The following is an 18011-nucleotide window of genomic DNA, read 5'->3' as shown; positions in this document are numbered from 1 at the left end:
AAATTTGAAAGAACAAAAATCTCATTTGTGGCAGACTTTCAGAGATAGAGATAATACTCAGATTGGAATCTTTAATTGTTAACAAAGAAAATCAACACACAAAAGCATGTCTGCTCATTTTTCCTCATCATAAGAAGACCGTCTTGGGTTGCACAAATTTCTAAACTTTACATCAAACATCTTATTGCCATTTGTTTTTTTTTCTTGTTGTGGGCCATTTTTGTATCAAGGATATTACTCTGAATATTTTTCCAATTTTCCTCCAAGTTGATCTTTTTTAATTCACAAGTATTGCAGATGTATACAATATCATAAATCATTAGCTCCTAAAGCAGCAACATTTTGAAAGTTATTTACAAATAAACTAGTATACATCATAATATGGCAATGCTGTTAAGAATACCATAAATTATAGATTATTATGAACTTAGAATCTGTACAATTTAGGACGGCTGTAATTTGATATTTTTAGTTGACTTAAACACCAAATCTATATCTGCTCAGACACTGGCCAGAGTACATTTCATCTGATAAGAAAAAAGACATGTTTTTTATTATTCTAAATTTAAAAAGTGTAAAAATGGTTTCTCACAAATATCTTGATCTTCCAAAAAACAAATGACAATACATGCAGGCCATCTTAGTATAATCATCACCCAGACACACAATTAATGTAGTCTGGAAACATACTCTCCTAGAAGAGATGCTCAGGGACAAATATTCAATCTAATATCTGGACTTAAATATAAAATATAGTTAGCAATATTTTTTTTCTCTCAACGTACAACATTATGGCAAAGGTTAAAGGTAAATTATGAATACTTGCAATTTTGTGAATAAGATGCAACATTAGCACCACTGTCCTTAAGCAACAGCTACATAACCAACATATTCATCAAGTGGGAAAGTCAGAATCAGTTTCTTCTATCAGAAATGACCAGTTTTGCATGTGCTCTTAGACCCTGATAGTCCTGGTGACATCATGTAATGCTTAGTGTGCCTTTCACTTGCAGTACACACCATTGCCACTAGAGGGACAGCTACAAAACAATGTCGGTTTACGGCTGAGGCTCAGAGTATCTTCCCAGACACCTCCACTCTCTACTACCATAGGTGTACTTGTCTATCTGTGATTCCACAAAAGACCCTAAGCCAGGTTAGCACTTACTTTAGATCTGCTCTCCCGTCAGCTTCTAGATTTACTGCATACTAATACAGCGTATACAACTACATTATCTCCCAAAATCAAAACAACAAAAAAAACGTGTTGCATCACCGTATCTTGGTTCCACTACTACCTGATCGATTTACACTTTTGCTTATCTGTGGAAACTGCACACTGGGTGTTCGAGATGTAGGCCCATAAAGTCCAAGGTTACGAGCTGCTGCTGATTTCCTGGGGGGCTTGACACTAGGAAAAGGGCTGAAGGCTGTAGCTTTTACAGAGCCTGCTGTGGACAGCTTTAGAGAGGAGTTGCTTTCAGAGCCTGATGAGTCCGACACCTTCCTCTCACTCTTTGACATGGTAGACTCTGTGTTTGGCAGTCCCTTGGGCTTCAGCTCTAGGGCTTCAAGTTGACACTGTATCTCAGTGATATTGGCATTAACATCCTTGTAAACTTGTTCTGGTGATTTGCTTTCAGCCTCTTCTCCAGAATTCTCTGGCTTCTCCTCCTCCACATCTTCCTTCACCACCTCATTCTCCTCCTCCTCCTCCTCTTCCTCTTCCTTCTCATCCTTAATTACTAATTTTTCTGTAATATGAATCAAGTCTGCTTTTGGGCTTTTTTCTCCCTGTTCTTGAATTAATCCTATTGTATCTCCATAGCCAAGCTGACCTTTTGCCCGGGCCAGATTTTTTCTATGCACCCTCACATGGGTGCGCCATGGAGAATTCAGTTTTGACTTCAGGTCTTCATGGGTGCCAGGCATGTGCACAATGGTATTCCTAGAGCCTCTCTGATTTGATTTAATCTTTTTGCCCAAAAGCAGATGATTTATAACTGGGGTCTGGTGAATCTGAGAAGGCAGAAGACTTGTGATGGGTCCTTTATCTGTAAAATATAAAAAAAATACATATATATAGTAATTTTTTTGATTCTTGCCAATAGACATTAAAAGAAACAATGATTTACATATACTGTATATTAATGTGTGTGCATGTGTTATGCTTAGTCATCACAATTGCCCAGGCAAGTAAAAATAGAAAAAAAAACAAAACAACCGTGACCTGTTCCAAATGCATACTATCCAAAAATCAAAATAGAAAGGTTTTGTATTTTTCTAAACAATTAGCAGACATTCACAACATTTAATTAATGCCAGAACATAAAGCGTATCACTGCACCACTGAATTCAAATAAACACCGTTCCATTTAGAATTACCAATTTAACTGAAATAGCCATCACTGGGATGTCGGAAGGATAAATGCAGTGCCAGGAGAAAAAAAACAAGGAGACTTGTGGAGAGCATTCAGACTCCACACTGACAATAACTAGGGCAGGATTTGAAGCCAGTCTTCTGGAGATGGTAGACATCAGTGCTAATTGCAGTAACTGACTCTGCTGTATAAGATTTTATGATTCAGCATATTTAGACATATCTTGCCTTCACCTAATCCTTATGCAGAAGTGTTGTCTTTAATTATAAATAAAAAAAACATACATTTAATAAATGCAGGCTTTTTAAAAGAAAAAAAAGACCCTCGAAGACCCAATCAGGCCCTTCTGGCAGGAATTCAATCATGGTTTTCTTTACAGGACTGTGAAGCTTGACGGCTTTTTTCTATACACAGCTCTCCTGCTATAGGATATCTTTAGTATTTAGGTATGGACTTTGACTTGACCATTTCAACTTACTTACTTGCTTTTTTTTCAGCCTTAAGAAAAAGTGTCTTTTTTATCTTTGCAAAATTTCCTTTTGTGTTCTGAAATAATGTACAATTCATAGCAGTAATAATACTAGCAAAGCTTTCAGATTCTGTCATAGGAAACATACTCTGCAATCACATGATGCAAGTCTTCATAATAAACCAAGTATAGGATCTACAGGCCTTAGATGTATGACCTTAAAACTCTTAAAACCTTAAAACGATCTTATCATTATAAGTCAAAGCAGAAGACTCATAATTTTAGTATGGCATACTGGAGCAGTCAGTGAGGCATTTCATTCACTGGGCATTACTGTTATTTTAATCAGGTTATCCCTGTAGGCATTGGAATGACACCTGGGTCCATATTTATCAAGTGTTTCTTAGAATCACTCACTCATGGCAATTGCACTAAAAGTCAAACTAGGATAAGATTTCGTCCTACCACAGAATAGGAAATTAGAAATATTTATGAATATCCTACACTTATTCCCAGCTATGAGTAACAATTTGTATTTGAGAATGAATGACATCACAATTTTACGGCAGCCCAAGCCACAATGTGCAACTCATGATGACGTTTTTTTAATTTACTTGGAAAATCATGATGATGATTTATAATGCTCTGGTACTGATTTTAGGGCTATAATAACAACAACAATAATAAAAATATTATTAAAAGAAGGAAAACATAAAAAAGTGGGAAATTGCACCACGTTGTGCACAATTGTTTGCCACTTTGCACCATCATCATAAATAATACTGCAACAGTCTCGGAGATCGCGACACACACTCAGAGTAAGAGTGTTTATTTAACATTGAATGATCCACCACCATACTTGGAGAAGAATCAGCTTCATACTGTGATGGCCAAGTGAAGCACCTTGTAAGATAACACCTACAGTATACTGAAACTAGCCACAGCTATAAGTCACATTCACTATTCCAGTGTACTGTGGTGTGACATGCATCTCTCCTTGATCCCCCTTTATCTTCTGTGAGTCTATGCCTGCTTTCTTGAACATTTCTGGACTTGTAAAATGTAATGCTAATGTTATGGGGTAAATTTAATGCAAAGCTCTGCGTACCTATGTGACATTTCGTCATCAATCACTCATCCTGCCATGCATATTTTCAAGGTAATATGCTGGCTCTATGATACAGTCTGCATATATAACCACCTGTGCATTGATACTGTGATATCACTTGTGATTCAAATATGTTTGTTCACACTTGGTGTAATGATCTTTATACGTATGTCAACATGCACGCACGCACGCAGCTTGCTTTATCATTATCTCACAAAAAGTGCTGGGGAAATATATGAATCTGTGTATTAACACATACATTGCAAGGTCATTCAAAGTTTGGTGCAAAATTCAAGAAGCAGTTGGTATTACTATACCTAATTCATTAAAAAATTGAAAAGATGCATTTTACAATAATAGCAAAACTTTAATTTTAGCGGACTGTGCATGGCTTCTCTGAACAGATGAAGTGATCACGTAATGTAAAAGATTTGATATGAATATTTTCTCTCTGTCAAATCAATATCTATTTACAAGTTCATTGTTGTCCAGCGTTTCCAAATTATTCTGCCTTTCCTGAGATGTGTATGCTGCTATCTGCCTGAAGCTAGAAATATTTTCCGAAATTAGGAAAAGAGTAGGATCAAATTTATATCATTCTGATATATCTGAGCCAGTTAGGACTATTTTCCTAGAAGAAAAAAAAAAAACAACTAGAAATTACAATTTTGTGAAACTAATTTGTATATTATATGCACTCAATAACCCATAATGACAATGGTAAAAGAGGTTTTCAGAAAGGTTAACAAACAATAAAAACAAAAAAACAAAAACTGAAATCTCTCATTTATGAAAATAATCATAAGCACCTATAATTCAATGCTTTGTAGAAGGCCCTTTAGCAGCATTTCCTGCTTTGAGCCTTCTAGGGCTAATTTCTACAACCTATGCACATTTGGATTTGTGCAGTTTATCCCACTCTTACTGGCAGATCCTCTCATAGCTCTCTGTACTTGGCTGCTTTCATCTCTCTCTAAATTCTAACCAGTCTCCCTTTAGTTCCCTGCTGAGAAGCATCCCCCATTGCACGATGCTGCCACCAGTATGCTTCACTGGAGTGATTGTATTAGGCAGTTGGTAAGCAGTGCCTTGCTTTCATTAGACATAGTATTTGGAGTTGTACCCAAAGAATTCAATTTTAGTTGCATCAGTTATCAGATCGGGAAATCTTTTCCTTATGCTCTCTGAGGCCTTTAAATGTTGTTTGGCAAACTCTAACCGGGGTGTCAAATGATTTTTAATCAAGAGTGTCTCCTGTCTGATTGATGAAGCACACTCATGAGATGATCGTCCTTCCTTTACTTTTGCTTTGTGCTTTTAAGTGTTATATGTGTTAATAACATATTAAAAAAGAATATTAATATAGTGTACTATAAGACTATCCTGAGGCCTAGAAGGTCAAATATGCCTAAATATTTTAAACCATAAAATCTTATGAAATGGAAAAACTCTATACATACACACACACACACACACGCACACACACACACCTTATATACAGTATATATACAGTTTAACATTTTCATGTTAAAGGTGAATTTTACCCCAAGGTTTGTTGACTTTTTCATCAAAAAATGTTAGTTGTAAGAAAAATATTAGTAAAAGTGGGATGCAGGTTTAGATTACATTCCTGGATAGGCAAAATAATTATTAAAAATGGAAGATAGAATTAATAAGCAAGACCGGAGCATTTTCACTAATATAAATACTAAATTATATTTTTATTAGTATACCCTGCCAAATAATAATATGTCATTATGCTTGTAGAAATGCATCACTGAACAGCAATAATTTGCATTATTAAAAAAATCTATTTCCTATTGTAAAGACCAGTCTCCTAGCATCCTTTCATTGGTGCATTCATTCCCAATTTTTCTTGCTTAAAGCAAAATCAGCTGCCACCAAAAGTTAAAGCCCCATCTCAAGCACATGAAAGATATTCTCAGTACCATGATTCAGCTGGCTCCCAGGACCACTCATGATCCCAGGATTTTTTTTCTCCTCAGCTCCTAATAAAACAAAAACACAAATGATAAAAACATTTAAGGAAAGAAAAAAAAAAACACATTATGAAATGCCGGTGCCTTTATTCTTCTTTAATTCCTTTTTATTTTGTCTTCAAAATTAAATTTTATAAAAATGGGGTAAAGGAATTAATGATAAGTAACACTTGAAACAAAAATCAAACAGAGCATGGGCCATTTATTTACTTTAATTTTAAAAAATCAGTTTTTCTTATATTTCTGTTTCAATGGTGCACATTATTTGATCACAAGGTTGCAGTTCCATTGTGTGTCAGCAGATGTTGCTGTATATTGACCTTTACTGCTAAAAATAAGCAATGCCATCAAGTTTACTACTACTCGATATGGGGGCGTGTTTAGTTCTTATAAAGTACAATGACCTAGATAACTTCTTATTTAATGCCAATGTCAGTTGCACACAAGCTGATTGCCGGAATACTTTTACTCATCTAATTAAATTTTTGTCAAAAAAGTGATGTTTGCTTTCAGATTCTCACTAGTGTGACAGCCTCACATGGCAAGCTCCCTTGTGGTGACAGGATAATTGTTTAAAATGAGGACAGCAAGTATGGTGGATATCAGCTGCTAGTTTAAAATAAGTTCAACAGGATTTTAGTTGCACAGACTGAAGCTGGTAGTGAATTTCTCAAAAATCTTATGAAATATTTCTTTACAAGTGTGTGGTAATGAGAAACATGTTACTGTGTAGTGTAGTTGAAATCTTGACTTGATGACATAGGTGAAGAGAAAATAATAACCTAAAGAATGTCAAATGGCCTGTAATAGTCAAAACATTTCTTGCGTGCTGTTGGTTTAACTTGCAACATGTTCTGTCACCAGGGACTAGTACTGAATCAATACTAAAATTTTAGCTTTGGTGCCAATACCAGCTTTTACACCACAGTACTGGTACCAAAATGATATTGAAGCAAATAATGGATAACTCCAACTACCCAGACTCCCAACTGCTTTATTTCCCCGGCCTGCACACATGCACACGACCAGGCTCTGCTGCACTTCGCATGTCCAGGGTCCAAGGAAACCTGACTGCCATGCTATTCCCTGGTTCCACCAGGGTCTGTCTGAGGCTGATAATTTCTTATTCAAGCTTTCCCCTTTGGACTTTTGAGTGCATGGATATAAGCATATTATAACACAAAGGTGGGGACCTTGGAGTTTTCAAGCATACTAATATACAAAAACTGATCTGATTAGCTGCGGTGGGCTGGCGCCCTGCCAGGGGTTTGTTTCCCGCCTTGTGCCCTGTGTTGGCTGGGATTGGCTGCAGCAGACCCCTGAGACCCTGTAGTTAGGATATAGCAGGTTGGATAATGGATGGATGATTTGATTAGTGGGTTTTTCGAACATGAGGTGCCAGTATGAGTTTAACATAATGCTAGTAAAGTAGCATTTTAAAAATCTAGAAATTATTTTTTTTAGTGTTGGTATACCATGTAACAATCCCAGTGAATTCACCAAGAACAATGCTTTGAAATACTGTATAAGATAAAAATGTTATTAATTTTTTTGAACTGTAATGGAGTTCATTGAGGTTGACCTGGTCATGGCCCAAACTAAACAAAAGAAGAACAGTGTTGCATTTTACATGTAGGAAATGGGATGAGATCAGGCATGAATCAGATGTTTGCACAAAGTCTCTCAGACTAACAGGGGACTGACAGAGACACCCCACCTTTTGAGAACAACTGAGCACTTAAGGGGTACCAGATTACAAGGAACTATAAGAAGGAGTTCTAGTTTGGTGTCACTGGAATAGAAGTAGGATCAATGCTGACCATGGATGGGGGTTAAAGCCTCCTCATAGTTAAAGGACAATTAAGTGAAATGTCGACAGGTAAGTTTGGGCAAACACTCTTTGATGAAAAGAAGCCAGGGCTGAAAGGGGAAAAGGAACCACTTTTGGTACAGAAATAGTGGGCAACTGGATATGCCAAACCTCCAATAGATAGGGGGAAAGTCCAGAAGGACAGCAGGTTCATACGTTTTTTTCTTTATTTTGTACTTTGTATATTTGTTCTATCCATCATCTCTTCTGCTTTAACACTTTTAAAAAAGTATCATTCTATATTTTGTCATTTGCCAGATCCTCTCTTGTTCACAGTGTATTGAAACTTTTAGAACAGATCTATATTCATGCATTATTTGATTTTGTGGCAGATAACTCATTAAATATTTACAGAAAATTCACTATACAAAAAAATACATAGATAAAAAAACACCAGTAATTCATGTCAGGATGCAGGAAACACACTGTTTGTCAGACTCTGCACTGTGGTATAGGTCAGAAATAAATTGAGCTGGTAATCCATCTTGCATGTAACAACTATTCCCATACAATAAAATTATAAACTTATAAACAAACAACTCAGGAAAAAAATGTAAAAGAAACTAAAAACAACACTGTTATGCCTTATGTCCTTTCGACTCTGGGGAAAAGCTAAGAAATTGATGGGCCCACTGCCAAGATTGCACCTCCACACAACTTTGTTTCATAACTTGGCCTTGACTTCCTTCTCCTCGTGGTCCCATAGTAAGGAATCTCCACTCCAGTCCTTCTCCTACTTTTCCTCTATGCAGTTGAGGAGCTCAGAGTTTGTGAAGTCTCAGTATCTCGTCCCCTATATTCATACTCATCACTTGTATTCATTGGCTTCAACTCAAGGTATGGTTTCCATTCCCTGCTCTGCAAAGCTTCCTTTGGACCTCAATCGTATGTAATTGTCTTACTGATCTTTCTCCAATTCCCAAATCAGGATATTAAATCATTTTCAAATCTTCAAATATTGTTTCACAAATCATAATCACCAGCTCATGCAATTTAAATTTGTCTGCCTTACCCCCACGGAGACACCACCTTATAGGTTTAGAATGAAGCCTTTTAAGTCATCTCTGGCCTTTTCAGTTCCTTGGCATCTCTCTCTGGCACTATGGCCAAATCCTTTTCCATGATCCTTTCCTTCCGTTTCCTTTGTCTCCTCAAAGCTGTCTCCTCAAGGACTTTGCCCTACTCTCAACCCAGCAGAAGAATCTAATGTCTTGCTGCTTCTTCAGTCTTGAAATCTTCATTTTATAATGTTTGCCTTCTTGAATTCTGTGGATTAATAATGCTTCCAGGTCTACCATCCAAAATTGGCTTTGTAATAAAGTTTGTGAGAGGCTGGTCTGTGATGTTTTTTTCTCCTTTTTCACTATTTTTTACCTCTTTTTCTCATTTACTTTCCATTGGGCACCCTTTGTGGGGTGCACAAGCCATTACTGCCTTCAGCCTGGTTTCTGTTTCCCTTTTTTTTTTTTTTTTTTCACTGTCTCAGGGTGAAACTGGAAGCCAGCGGGGTAGGGTGGATTATTAATAAGAATTTGATAACAAAAAAATGTAAAAACTACAAATGAAAAAAAAATTATAGATATCATGGTAGAACTGATTTCTAGATATGAATAAACTCAAAAAGCAAAATCATACTTCTGATATTTTGAAAAGTAAAAAAAAGTATAAAATACATCAACATGAAAAAAATATCACTTTCATCAGAGAATATATTGGATGAATGTGTAATTGATAAATTCAAAAATATATATTACTGGTGATATGTGATCATGTAACTTAACTGTCTAATACAGACTTAACTCTAGTTTACATACATTCTTAATTTTTTATCAGATTACATTGTCTTTAGTCAATTTTTGCCAGCAACTTCTAAATGCTACTTTTAGAAGTCTGGATTTCATTTCCCAGGTGCTGCCAAGTTCAGTGCATGAGGAACACCTACCCTAGTGTACTCACATTAAACTCAAATGCATGTTTATAGATTACTCCTGTATTCTCTGAAATCACTTCTCATGTACTAAATTCTAAATATTTTTTAAATACTTTAAAAGTTGCAAAAATAAGGTGAAGAAGTGACTTTTGTTTTCTCTACCTGCTTTAATGTAGATAAGGTTGGCCTGCTGTTGCTGTCTCAGTTTAATCCTAGAGTACTGCCTCTTGAGAGCGTTGATATCTGTGGTCATCCTCTCCATCATCATGCTATTGAAAGTTGCCTGGTATTCACTGCGACTAGAGTCAATTGCGCCTGGACTCAGCTCTGCAATGTTACTGCTCCGCACACTGTTTTCTTCTGCTTGGTCTGAGAGGAAATAAGAACACAAAGGTTCATATATTACATTATTCCCTAGCCAATCACACTTATTATTATTATTAGTAATGTGAAGACTTCTACTGCATCACTGTGAGTTTTGTGCCAATTACAGCGCTGTTGCTGGGCTCCCCTGCATTTTGAAAACCTTACTCAGGTTAGTGCTACAAGGTTGTGATGCCTACTACAGATAATCTGTTGCTAGAGGCTGCCTGGGTATGAGTCACACCAAGTTCACATGAGTGATGTCAGGAGTGTTTTGTAAATGACAAACTTAATAAAGGTACATCTACATCTTTGAGATGAACCTTTTCTATCCTAAATCAGAATATGGTCTAAATAAAATCTTTTTATTGTCATTGTAGGTAAATATATTCTTGTTGCTTTAAGCCCTGAAAACTGGAAATAAGGATGTAAGTCAAAGATGTAAAAGAGTTTGAGCAAACACCAGCCATCCAGGTCATCTTTATAGTATACTGTGATGAGTTTGAGTACAATGCGTCTTGGGGAAAAATTTCCGGAGACGACCTTAACAAAAGACATCATTATAACTGATTGTGCTAGGTGGAAATATCTAGGAACGTTCTTCTACTCAAAGCTCTCTAAACATCACTTATAGTTTGGTACGTACTGCTAAGGAGTGACATCAGCTTATAAAATAACAAATGGAAGGAAATTATCTTAGAAAGCGACAACACACAAAATAAATATTCCTTGTCTTACCAATATCTTCTAACTTGTGAGGAAACAAGCTCAAAAAGCGGAAAAACACCTGAGATTTACCAGGTGTAAGGCCAGCATTTGATGCAATCTAATTACTTTAAAACTGTCACATATTGTATGCTAAAGTGCAGACATCATGCTCAATTATTTACAAACATAGAATTCCTCAGGGAATTATTTTTTTTAATATAATGACCTCCCTTAATTAAAAAGTATGTGTGTTATATGGCAGTTTCATGGCACAGTTTATTAACCCAGTTTAAAAAAACTTTAATTATTAGTTGCCATGCTTTCCTCAAATGATTAGATTCTTAATTTTATTTAGTCAAGCATCTCCTTTAAAGTCACTCTATACCAGGGTGCCCAAACTCATCCTGAATGGTAGCAGTGGCTGCCAGCTTTTACTCCTGCTGAGCTTTCGAATTTAAAATCAGAATTCACTTTATTGAGCAGGTACACTAATGTGTACTAGGAATCTGTCTTCATAGTATTGGTTCAACATACAATGACAACACAGAATACAAAAGATAAACATAAGACAACAAAATGTAAAATAATAAAATATAATAATCGAACCTCGGACGTCAGCGTCAGAGATGAAGCCTCTTACGTTGCACCACGGCGTGTGGTTCGTTTATTTGACAGTATGTAGATCGGGGTAATTACATTCATGGCATTCGTAGTCTGAATCACAATCTGATTGTATGGGTGGTTACCTACCAGGTAACGCTTGTGGTTGGTCAGCAAGTTGGCTAACATCCGCCACGGTGCCCTCTTTCAGTTGCGAGAAGCAGATCATAGAATGGTTGAAATAGTTTACTGTCAAATAATGCAAAGAGTACGCGACACCCCCCTACTCCCCCACCCCACAACCCCCACACCTGGGGGCGTACTTAACGCTAGCCACTTCGCGTCTCTGCCACTAGCATTGTGAAGGGGGGGCCTGAACGCTCGTGAAAGAGATGCGGACGGGTCAGCTGCTGGCTGTCTGCTAGCTGTTACCGAGCTGCGTGATCTGCATGTCGCGCCGCGCGTCGATCATTTAAAAGCCTGTATAGCAGCTGCCGCTGCCGGTGCTGCGTGATCTGCATGTCGATCATTTAAAAGTCTGTACAGCAGCTGCTGCGTGATCTGCATGTTGCACTGCGTGACGATCATTTAAAAGCCTGTACAGCAGCTGTCCTTTAAGCCAGCTGCTGTTACTGTGCTGTGTGATCTGCATGTCGCGTTGCGTGTTGATCAGCTGTCCTTTTTGTCTCACTTCATTGTCATGCTGGATTTTAAAGTGTCTCCGAGAAATTGTTTGTAAGTATGGCGGACGTGCAAGAAGTCTCATGGGACTTCAAAGTGTCTCTCCGAGAGATGATCACATCTCGACACAAGATTTTTTTATATAATAGATTGATATACAGTACTTTGCAGAAGTTTTAGGCAGGTGTGAAAAAATGCTGTAAACAAAGAATGCTTTCAAAAATGGAGGTGTTAATCATTTATTTTCATCAATCAACAAAATGCAGTGAATGAACAAAAGAGAAATCTAAATCAAATCAATATTTGGTGTGACCACCCTTTGCCTTCAAAACAGCATCAATTCTTCTAGATACACTTACACACAGTTTTTGAAGGAACTCTGCTGGTAGGTTGTTCCAAACATCTTGCAGAACTAACCACAGATCTTCTGTGGATGTAGGCTTCTTCACATCCTTCTGTTTCTTCATGTAATCCCAGACACACTCGATGATGTTGAGATCAGTGCTCTGTGGGGCCATACCATCACTTCCATAGTTATTAATGACTTTGGCTGTATGTTTGGGGTCATTGTCCTGTTGCAGAATAAATTTGGGGCCAATCATACGCCTCCCTGATGGTATTGCATGATGGATAAGTATTTGCCTGTATTTCTCAGTATTGAGAACACCATTAATCCTGACCAAATCTCCAACTACATTTGCAGAAATGCAGCCCCAAACGTTCAAGGAACATCCACCATGCTTCACTTTTGCCTGCAGACACTCATCATTGTACCGCTCTGCAGCCCTTTGACGGACAAACTGCCTTCTGCTACAGCAAAATATTTAAAATTTTGACTCATCAGTCCAGAGCACCTGCTGCCATTTTTCTGTACCCCAGTTCCTATGTTTTCGTGCATACTTGAGTCGCTTGGCCATGTTTCCACATCGGAGGTATGGCTTTTTGGCTGCAACTCTTCCATGAAGACCACTTCTGGCCAGACATCTCCAGACAGTAGATGGGTGTACCTGGGTCCCAATGGTTTCTGCCAGTTCTGAGCTGATGGTACTGCTGGACATCTTCCAGTTTCGTAGGGTAATGAGCTTGATGTGTCTTTCATCTGCTGCACTAAGTTTTCTTGGCCGACCACTGTGTCTACGATCCTCAACGTTGCCCGTTTCTTTGTGCTTCTTCAAAAGAGCTTGAACAGCACATCTTGAAACCCCAGTCTGCTTTGAAATCTTTGTCTGGGAGAGACCTTGCTGATGCAGTATAACTATCTTGTGTCTTGTTGCTGTGCTCAATCTTGCCATGACATGAAACTGTCTTCCACAACCTCACCTTGGTAGCAGAGTTTGGCTGTTCCTCACCCAGTTTTAAGCCTCCTACACAGCTGTTTCAGTTTCAGATTCAGTTAATGACTGTGTTTCAACCTATGCGTGACATTGATGATCATTACCACCTGTTTGGTATAATTGGTTGATCATACACCTGACTATAATCCTACAAAATCCCTGACTTTGTGCAAGTGTACCTATAAGAATTGATGCTGGTTTGAAGGCAAAAGGTAGTAACACCAAATATTGATTTGATTTAGATTTTTCTTTTGTTCGCTCACTTTGCATTTTGTAAATTGATAACAACAAACAATCATTATTTATATTTCTGAAAGCATTCTTTGTTTACAGCATTTTTTCACACCTGCCTAAAACTTTTGCACAGTACTAAACATCTAGATAGATAGAACGAACATGTGAGTTGATAGATATAGATATACATATATAAAATGCTGTTGTTTAATTACTTAAAGAATACTCAACATTAAAGTTCCACAAAACTATATTCAAGAAAATAATACCTTTTAGGTGCTTCTGATATCTCAGGAGCTCTGGTGCCAGTAGACCACTCAATGGTCCCAGACAGCCAACAGTACTGACAAGTGCATCTTCATCATCCATGTCAATCTCATCATCACTGTCTCTGGATTTATTTAATTTTCTGAAATTATAATAAGAACAAAGCCAATTAGTTCAGCATTGTACATCACATCACATTCCTTGTCATTTTATGAGTAGATAAAACTGTGTTCTTCTTTATATCAACCTATTGAAAGTAGTATTTGCATCAATTTTTAAAGGATGTGTTAGGTTAATTGTTGGCAACAGTGGCCACAAGAAAGAGACCAACCTTCATGTACACACCTTCACACGTACAGGTCCAATTTGGATTACCAAACAATCTAACAAAAATATCTTTGGATAAGTGATTAAAACGGAATACCCTGAGAAAAACTAGTGGAGACACAGGTAGTACATGGGACAGCAGCTGTGTGCACAATTCAAATCCATTTTGCTGGATCAATAAGTCAACAATGCTAAACACAAGAAACAGTCTTATTAAGTTAGGGTTAAATTCCCGTTAGTATTTGTCTAGCTTTGCATTGATATATAGAAAATTGTAGCGAGCACCAAAATGGGGAATGCATACACAGGGAAGAGACACATTATGTTGGATGAGCAGTTTGAGCCTTACGAAAAATAGGTGTATTTATTGTTTTACTCCATGACATGTAACAAGAAGTTAAGCAAAATGACACCTTTTATTGGCTAACTAAAAAGATTACAATATGCAAGCTTTCGAGGCAACTCAAGACCTTTATTTAGGCAAAATGTAAACTGAAGAATGGGCCTGAGTTGCCTCAAAAGCTTGCATATTGTAATCTTTTTAGTTAGCCAATAAAAGGTGTCATTTTGTTTGACTTCTCATAATATCCATAATGGCTAACATGGTACAACACCGTAGTTCTACTCCATGACATGTACATTTCTGAACACTGGTGTGCCTTTGCAAACATCCCCACTATTATGGGCCTTCAAAACAACAAATATGCACCTAAACAAGTCATGACTCACTTTGTTCCTTATTTTGTTCAATGCAAAAACTAAGTTGCTTTAATCATTTCCAAAAAATACATCCTATAATTTAGCCCAAGTTTATAGCATAGTAACATATAGGAAGTGTTTTCACTGTGACTGTACTGTTCAGACAAACAACATAGCTATTACAGTAATGCAAACAAATGCTACATCTCTCTTTGATGCAAAGGATATCTCATTATCTATTGACTGTTTTAAGTCCGCTATTTTTAGATCATTTTCCAGTCTTGTGCGGCACCAATGAGTTACATTTACCTTTCTTAATGTGGTTGTCACCTGCAGCCACATTATAATTGTCACACAATCTTTTTCAATTTACTATGCAGTCAATACTCAGTACTGCAGTTGTGTGATAACAACCATTTGTTATACAATACAACACTACTTTATACTGAGAACAATATGTTAGTGATTCATAGATGGTACATTGAGGACTTCAGTAAAAAAATAAATAAAAAACAAATGTTTGTCATAGATGAATGAAAGTCAGTTTTAAAAATAACTGAGAAAAAATAAAGAATTTTTAATTTAATAATATATCTGTAAATGGCAAATATGCTCTGAGATTTTTCAGGTAAGGAAAACAAGCATTAAGGTAAGACAGAGAGTCATGGGTTGTTGCATATTTATTAGAATATACAAGTAAGTATTCTTATTGTACTCTGTTAAATAAGACAACAATGGTTCTATGTTGTGTATATACACACATATTTTTGGTTAAGAGTTAAATTATTACCATTATTCTTCTCCAGTTGCCTTTTAGTACTTATTTATAAGTCTTAACTGTGAATTTCATTCCGTTTTAATTATTACAGTCATGATAGTTATTTTTCTAATGTTAAATAGCAATTTTGTCTTCAGATGTTTTCTCTTATTGTGCTATTCCTCCATTTCAGTGATAATAGTTATATTTTAATTTTCAAGTAAAAACATTATGCTCTTTTTGACAGATTTTTTTCCATTTTTAAACTTATTAAGTATCTGTCCTCTAATCATTTCACCTTACCTGTCCAGGATGTAACATATGCCAACCACAAGGAACAGCCACAGACAGTACAAAGTTATAAACATATTTACCAGTGTATCTTTACACTGTGGAAGAAAATGGGAGTCTCAAAAAAAGTTTATGAAGAAGCGAAGAAGTTTATGAAGGGAAGAACACTGTAACTCCATAAACTGAACCCTTACCTGAAATCAAATCATGATCAGTGGCATTTTGGGTATGAATATTACAGTGGACCTACTTGAATCTGGGAGAGAGACACTGTCAGAACAAGTACAGCCATCCTGAAAAGGGTGTGCATGAGACACAGAGAGAGAAACAGATATAATCAAGCTCCTCTGCTTAAATCCACTGGCCTAGACATGTGGCTGACAGCGATCTCGGGAAGGATCCTGGCTTGTATTGGTTCAGCTCTTGCAGCTGAGAAAAGTGAGTGCAGATGGTGTAGTCTTTGACCCCAAGTAAGCAGTGTAAGACTGAGAAAGCAGCGTGAATGTGCAGACAGGGGCCACAACAGAAAATATATAATTGAAGGATCACTAAAGCCACATGGAAGAAGTTGTGGAAGATGGGTCATGTGAGGGACCAAGGGATAGACACTGTGTTTCACAATATATTAAGCTACTGGCACCAGTATTTGATAAAAAGCAAATGAGTATTCAAAAACCTCCCAATTTTGTTCAATGGACAAAGTGTTAAATAATATTGAACGAAAGTAATCAATGTGATTAATGATAATGATGACGAGTACACTAAAATAACGGGATGCACAAGTTCACAATGCTTTAAATTGTGTCACCAAATACAAAGAATACAATGGATTGCTTAAAAAGGCTCTAGCATTCAAGCCTAAAGGTAGAACTGAAAAGTTCAAGCTACACACATTTATAGAAGGCCAAATGTATGTTGAGAGCACTACAGGGTACAAGGGCCAGCCCAAACAACACAGAAGCAGTCTAGCAGCACTGTTTTGCAAAAAAAAAAAAAAAAATTTTACCAAGGTGTTTAGATTATTTATCCAATTTACTACTTATTTATTTTTTGCACAGCAGTGCCAACTACTGTGAGTTGGAGGGGTCAGTGCCCAACTCCCCCCTACATTCAGAGATTCCACTGATCAGCATTCAAACTCTGAGACAGCAACTTTACCAAATGAACTCAATCCCTCAAAACCTTCCATTATGAAATATTTTATGAATTTATTTTCTTCTTGATGATTTACACTGCTAACACACTGAAAAACACTGGTTCCTTGGGATCCGAAAGCTTCAAATCAAATCTACATAGACAACACAACAAAAGCTCATGCATATGCTCTGCAATGTTATAATCTAGCATAAACTTCCGCAACATTTCCATCACAGCCAAAAATTTTTCTTTACTAAAACAGCAAACGAGGACATCTTAAATAGTTCTGAAAATATGGCCAGTTTGTGTTATGCTCTACCATTACACTGTATACTTATTACTGAGTAATCTAATAAGATGTTCTTATTTCAGAAAAAGAATAATAAACCATTGAACCTGTTGCTCTGACAATTACAAAATAAAGCAAGGTACAATATTTATAGAAACAAATATTGTGTTACATAGATACCAAGTCTAAGTATGTGAGAAATTCAAAACCTGTTAATAATATGAAGACTATGCAATTAGTACCTTGTGTTTCATACTGCTTGGCACCATTACAAATGTGTTTAAGTTATGTGCTTAAAGATTAATTAATTTGTCGCCCAAGGCTAATGCACTTTATTTTAATATCTGCAGATTTTCAGTGTCGCTATTTATTCCAACTGATTGACACATAACTTGGAAAAAGTATCAATGTGCATATAACAGACTTGCACAGAGCTGGAGTGCACTTCTTCCTCTTGCAAGACAGAGTTGGGTTCCAGCTGTCTTGCTCTTCCCTACTGGGCACAAAAGACAAGTCTCATAATGTATTGAGCTAAAGCAGAATCCGTTATCCTCTAAAGGTTTATT

The 18011-nt window shown here is 36.8% G+C and overlaps 1 protein-coding gene across 1 annotated transcript in view; it reads right to left on the bottom strand.

Moving 5' to 3' along the window:
- Positions 1-217: 217 nt before the first annotated feature.
- The window catches only part of tbc1d30 (TBC1 domain family, member 30), a 125848-nt gene continuing 108054 nt past the window's right edge, over positions 218-18011 (bottom strand). Inside the window, 4 exon segments of the mRNA XM_051920768.1 lie at positions 218-2054; positions 9921-10127; positions 13948-14087; positions 14370-14380. Coding sequence (XP_051776728.1) covers positions 1273-2054; positions 9921-10127; positions 13948-14087; positions 14370-14380 — 1140 coding nt within the window. The 3' untranslated portion in view covers positions 218-1272.

The sequence above is a fragment of the Erpetoichthys calabaricus genome, chromosome 1, assembly GCF_900747795.2.
Source record: "Erpetoichthys calabaricus chromosome 1, fErpCal1.3, whole genome shotgun sequence".
NCBI lineage: Eukaryota > Metazoa > Chordata > Cladistia > Polypteriformes > Polypteridae > Erpetoichthys > Erpetoichthys calabaricus.
Note: the sequence above shows the minus strand (reverse complement) of the source record. Positions and strands in the feature narration are given on the sequence as shown.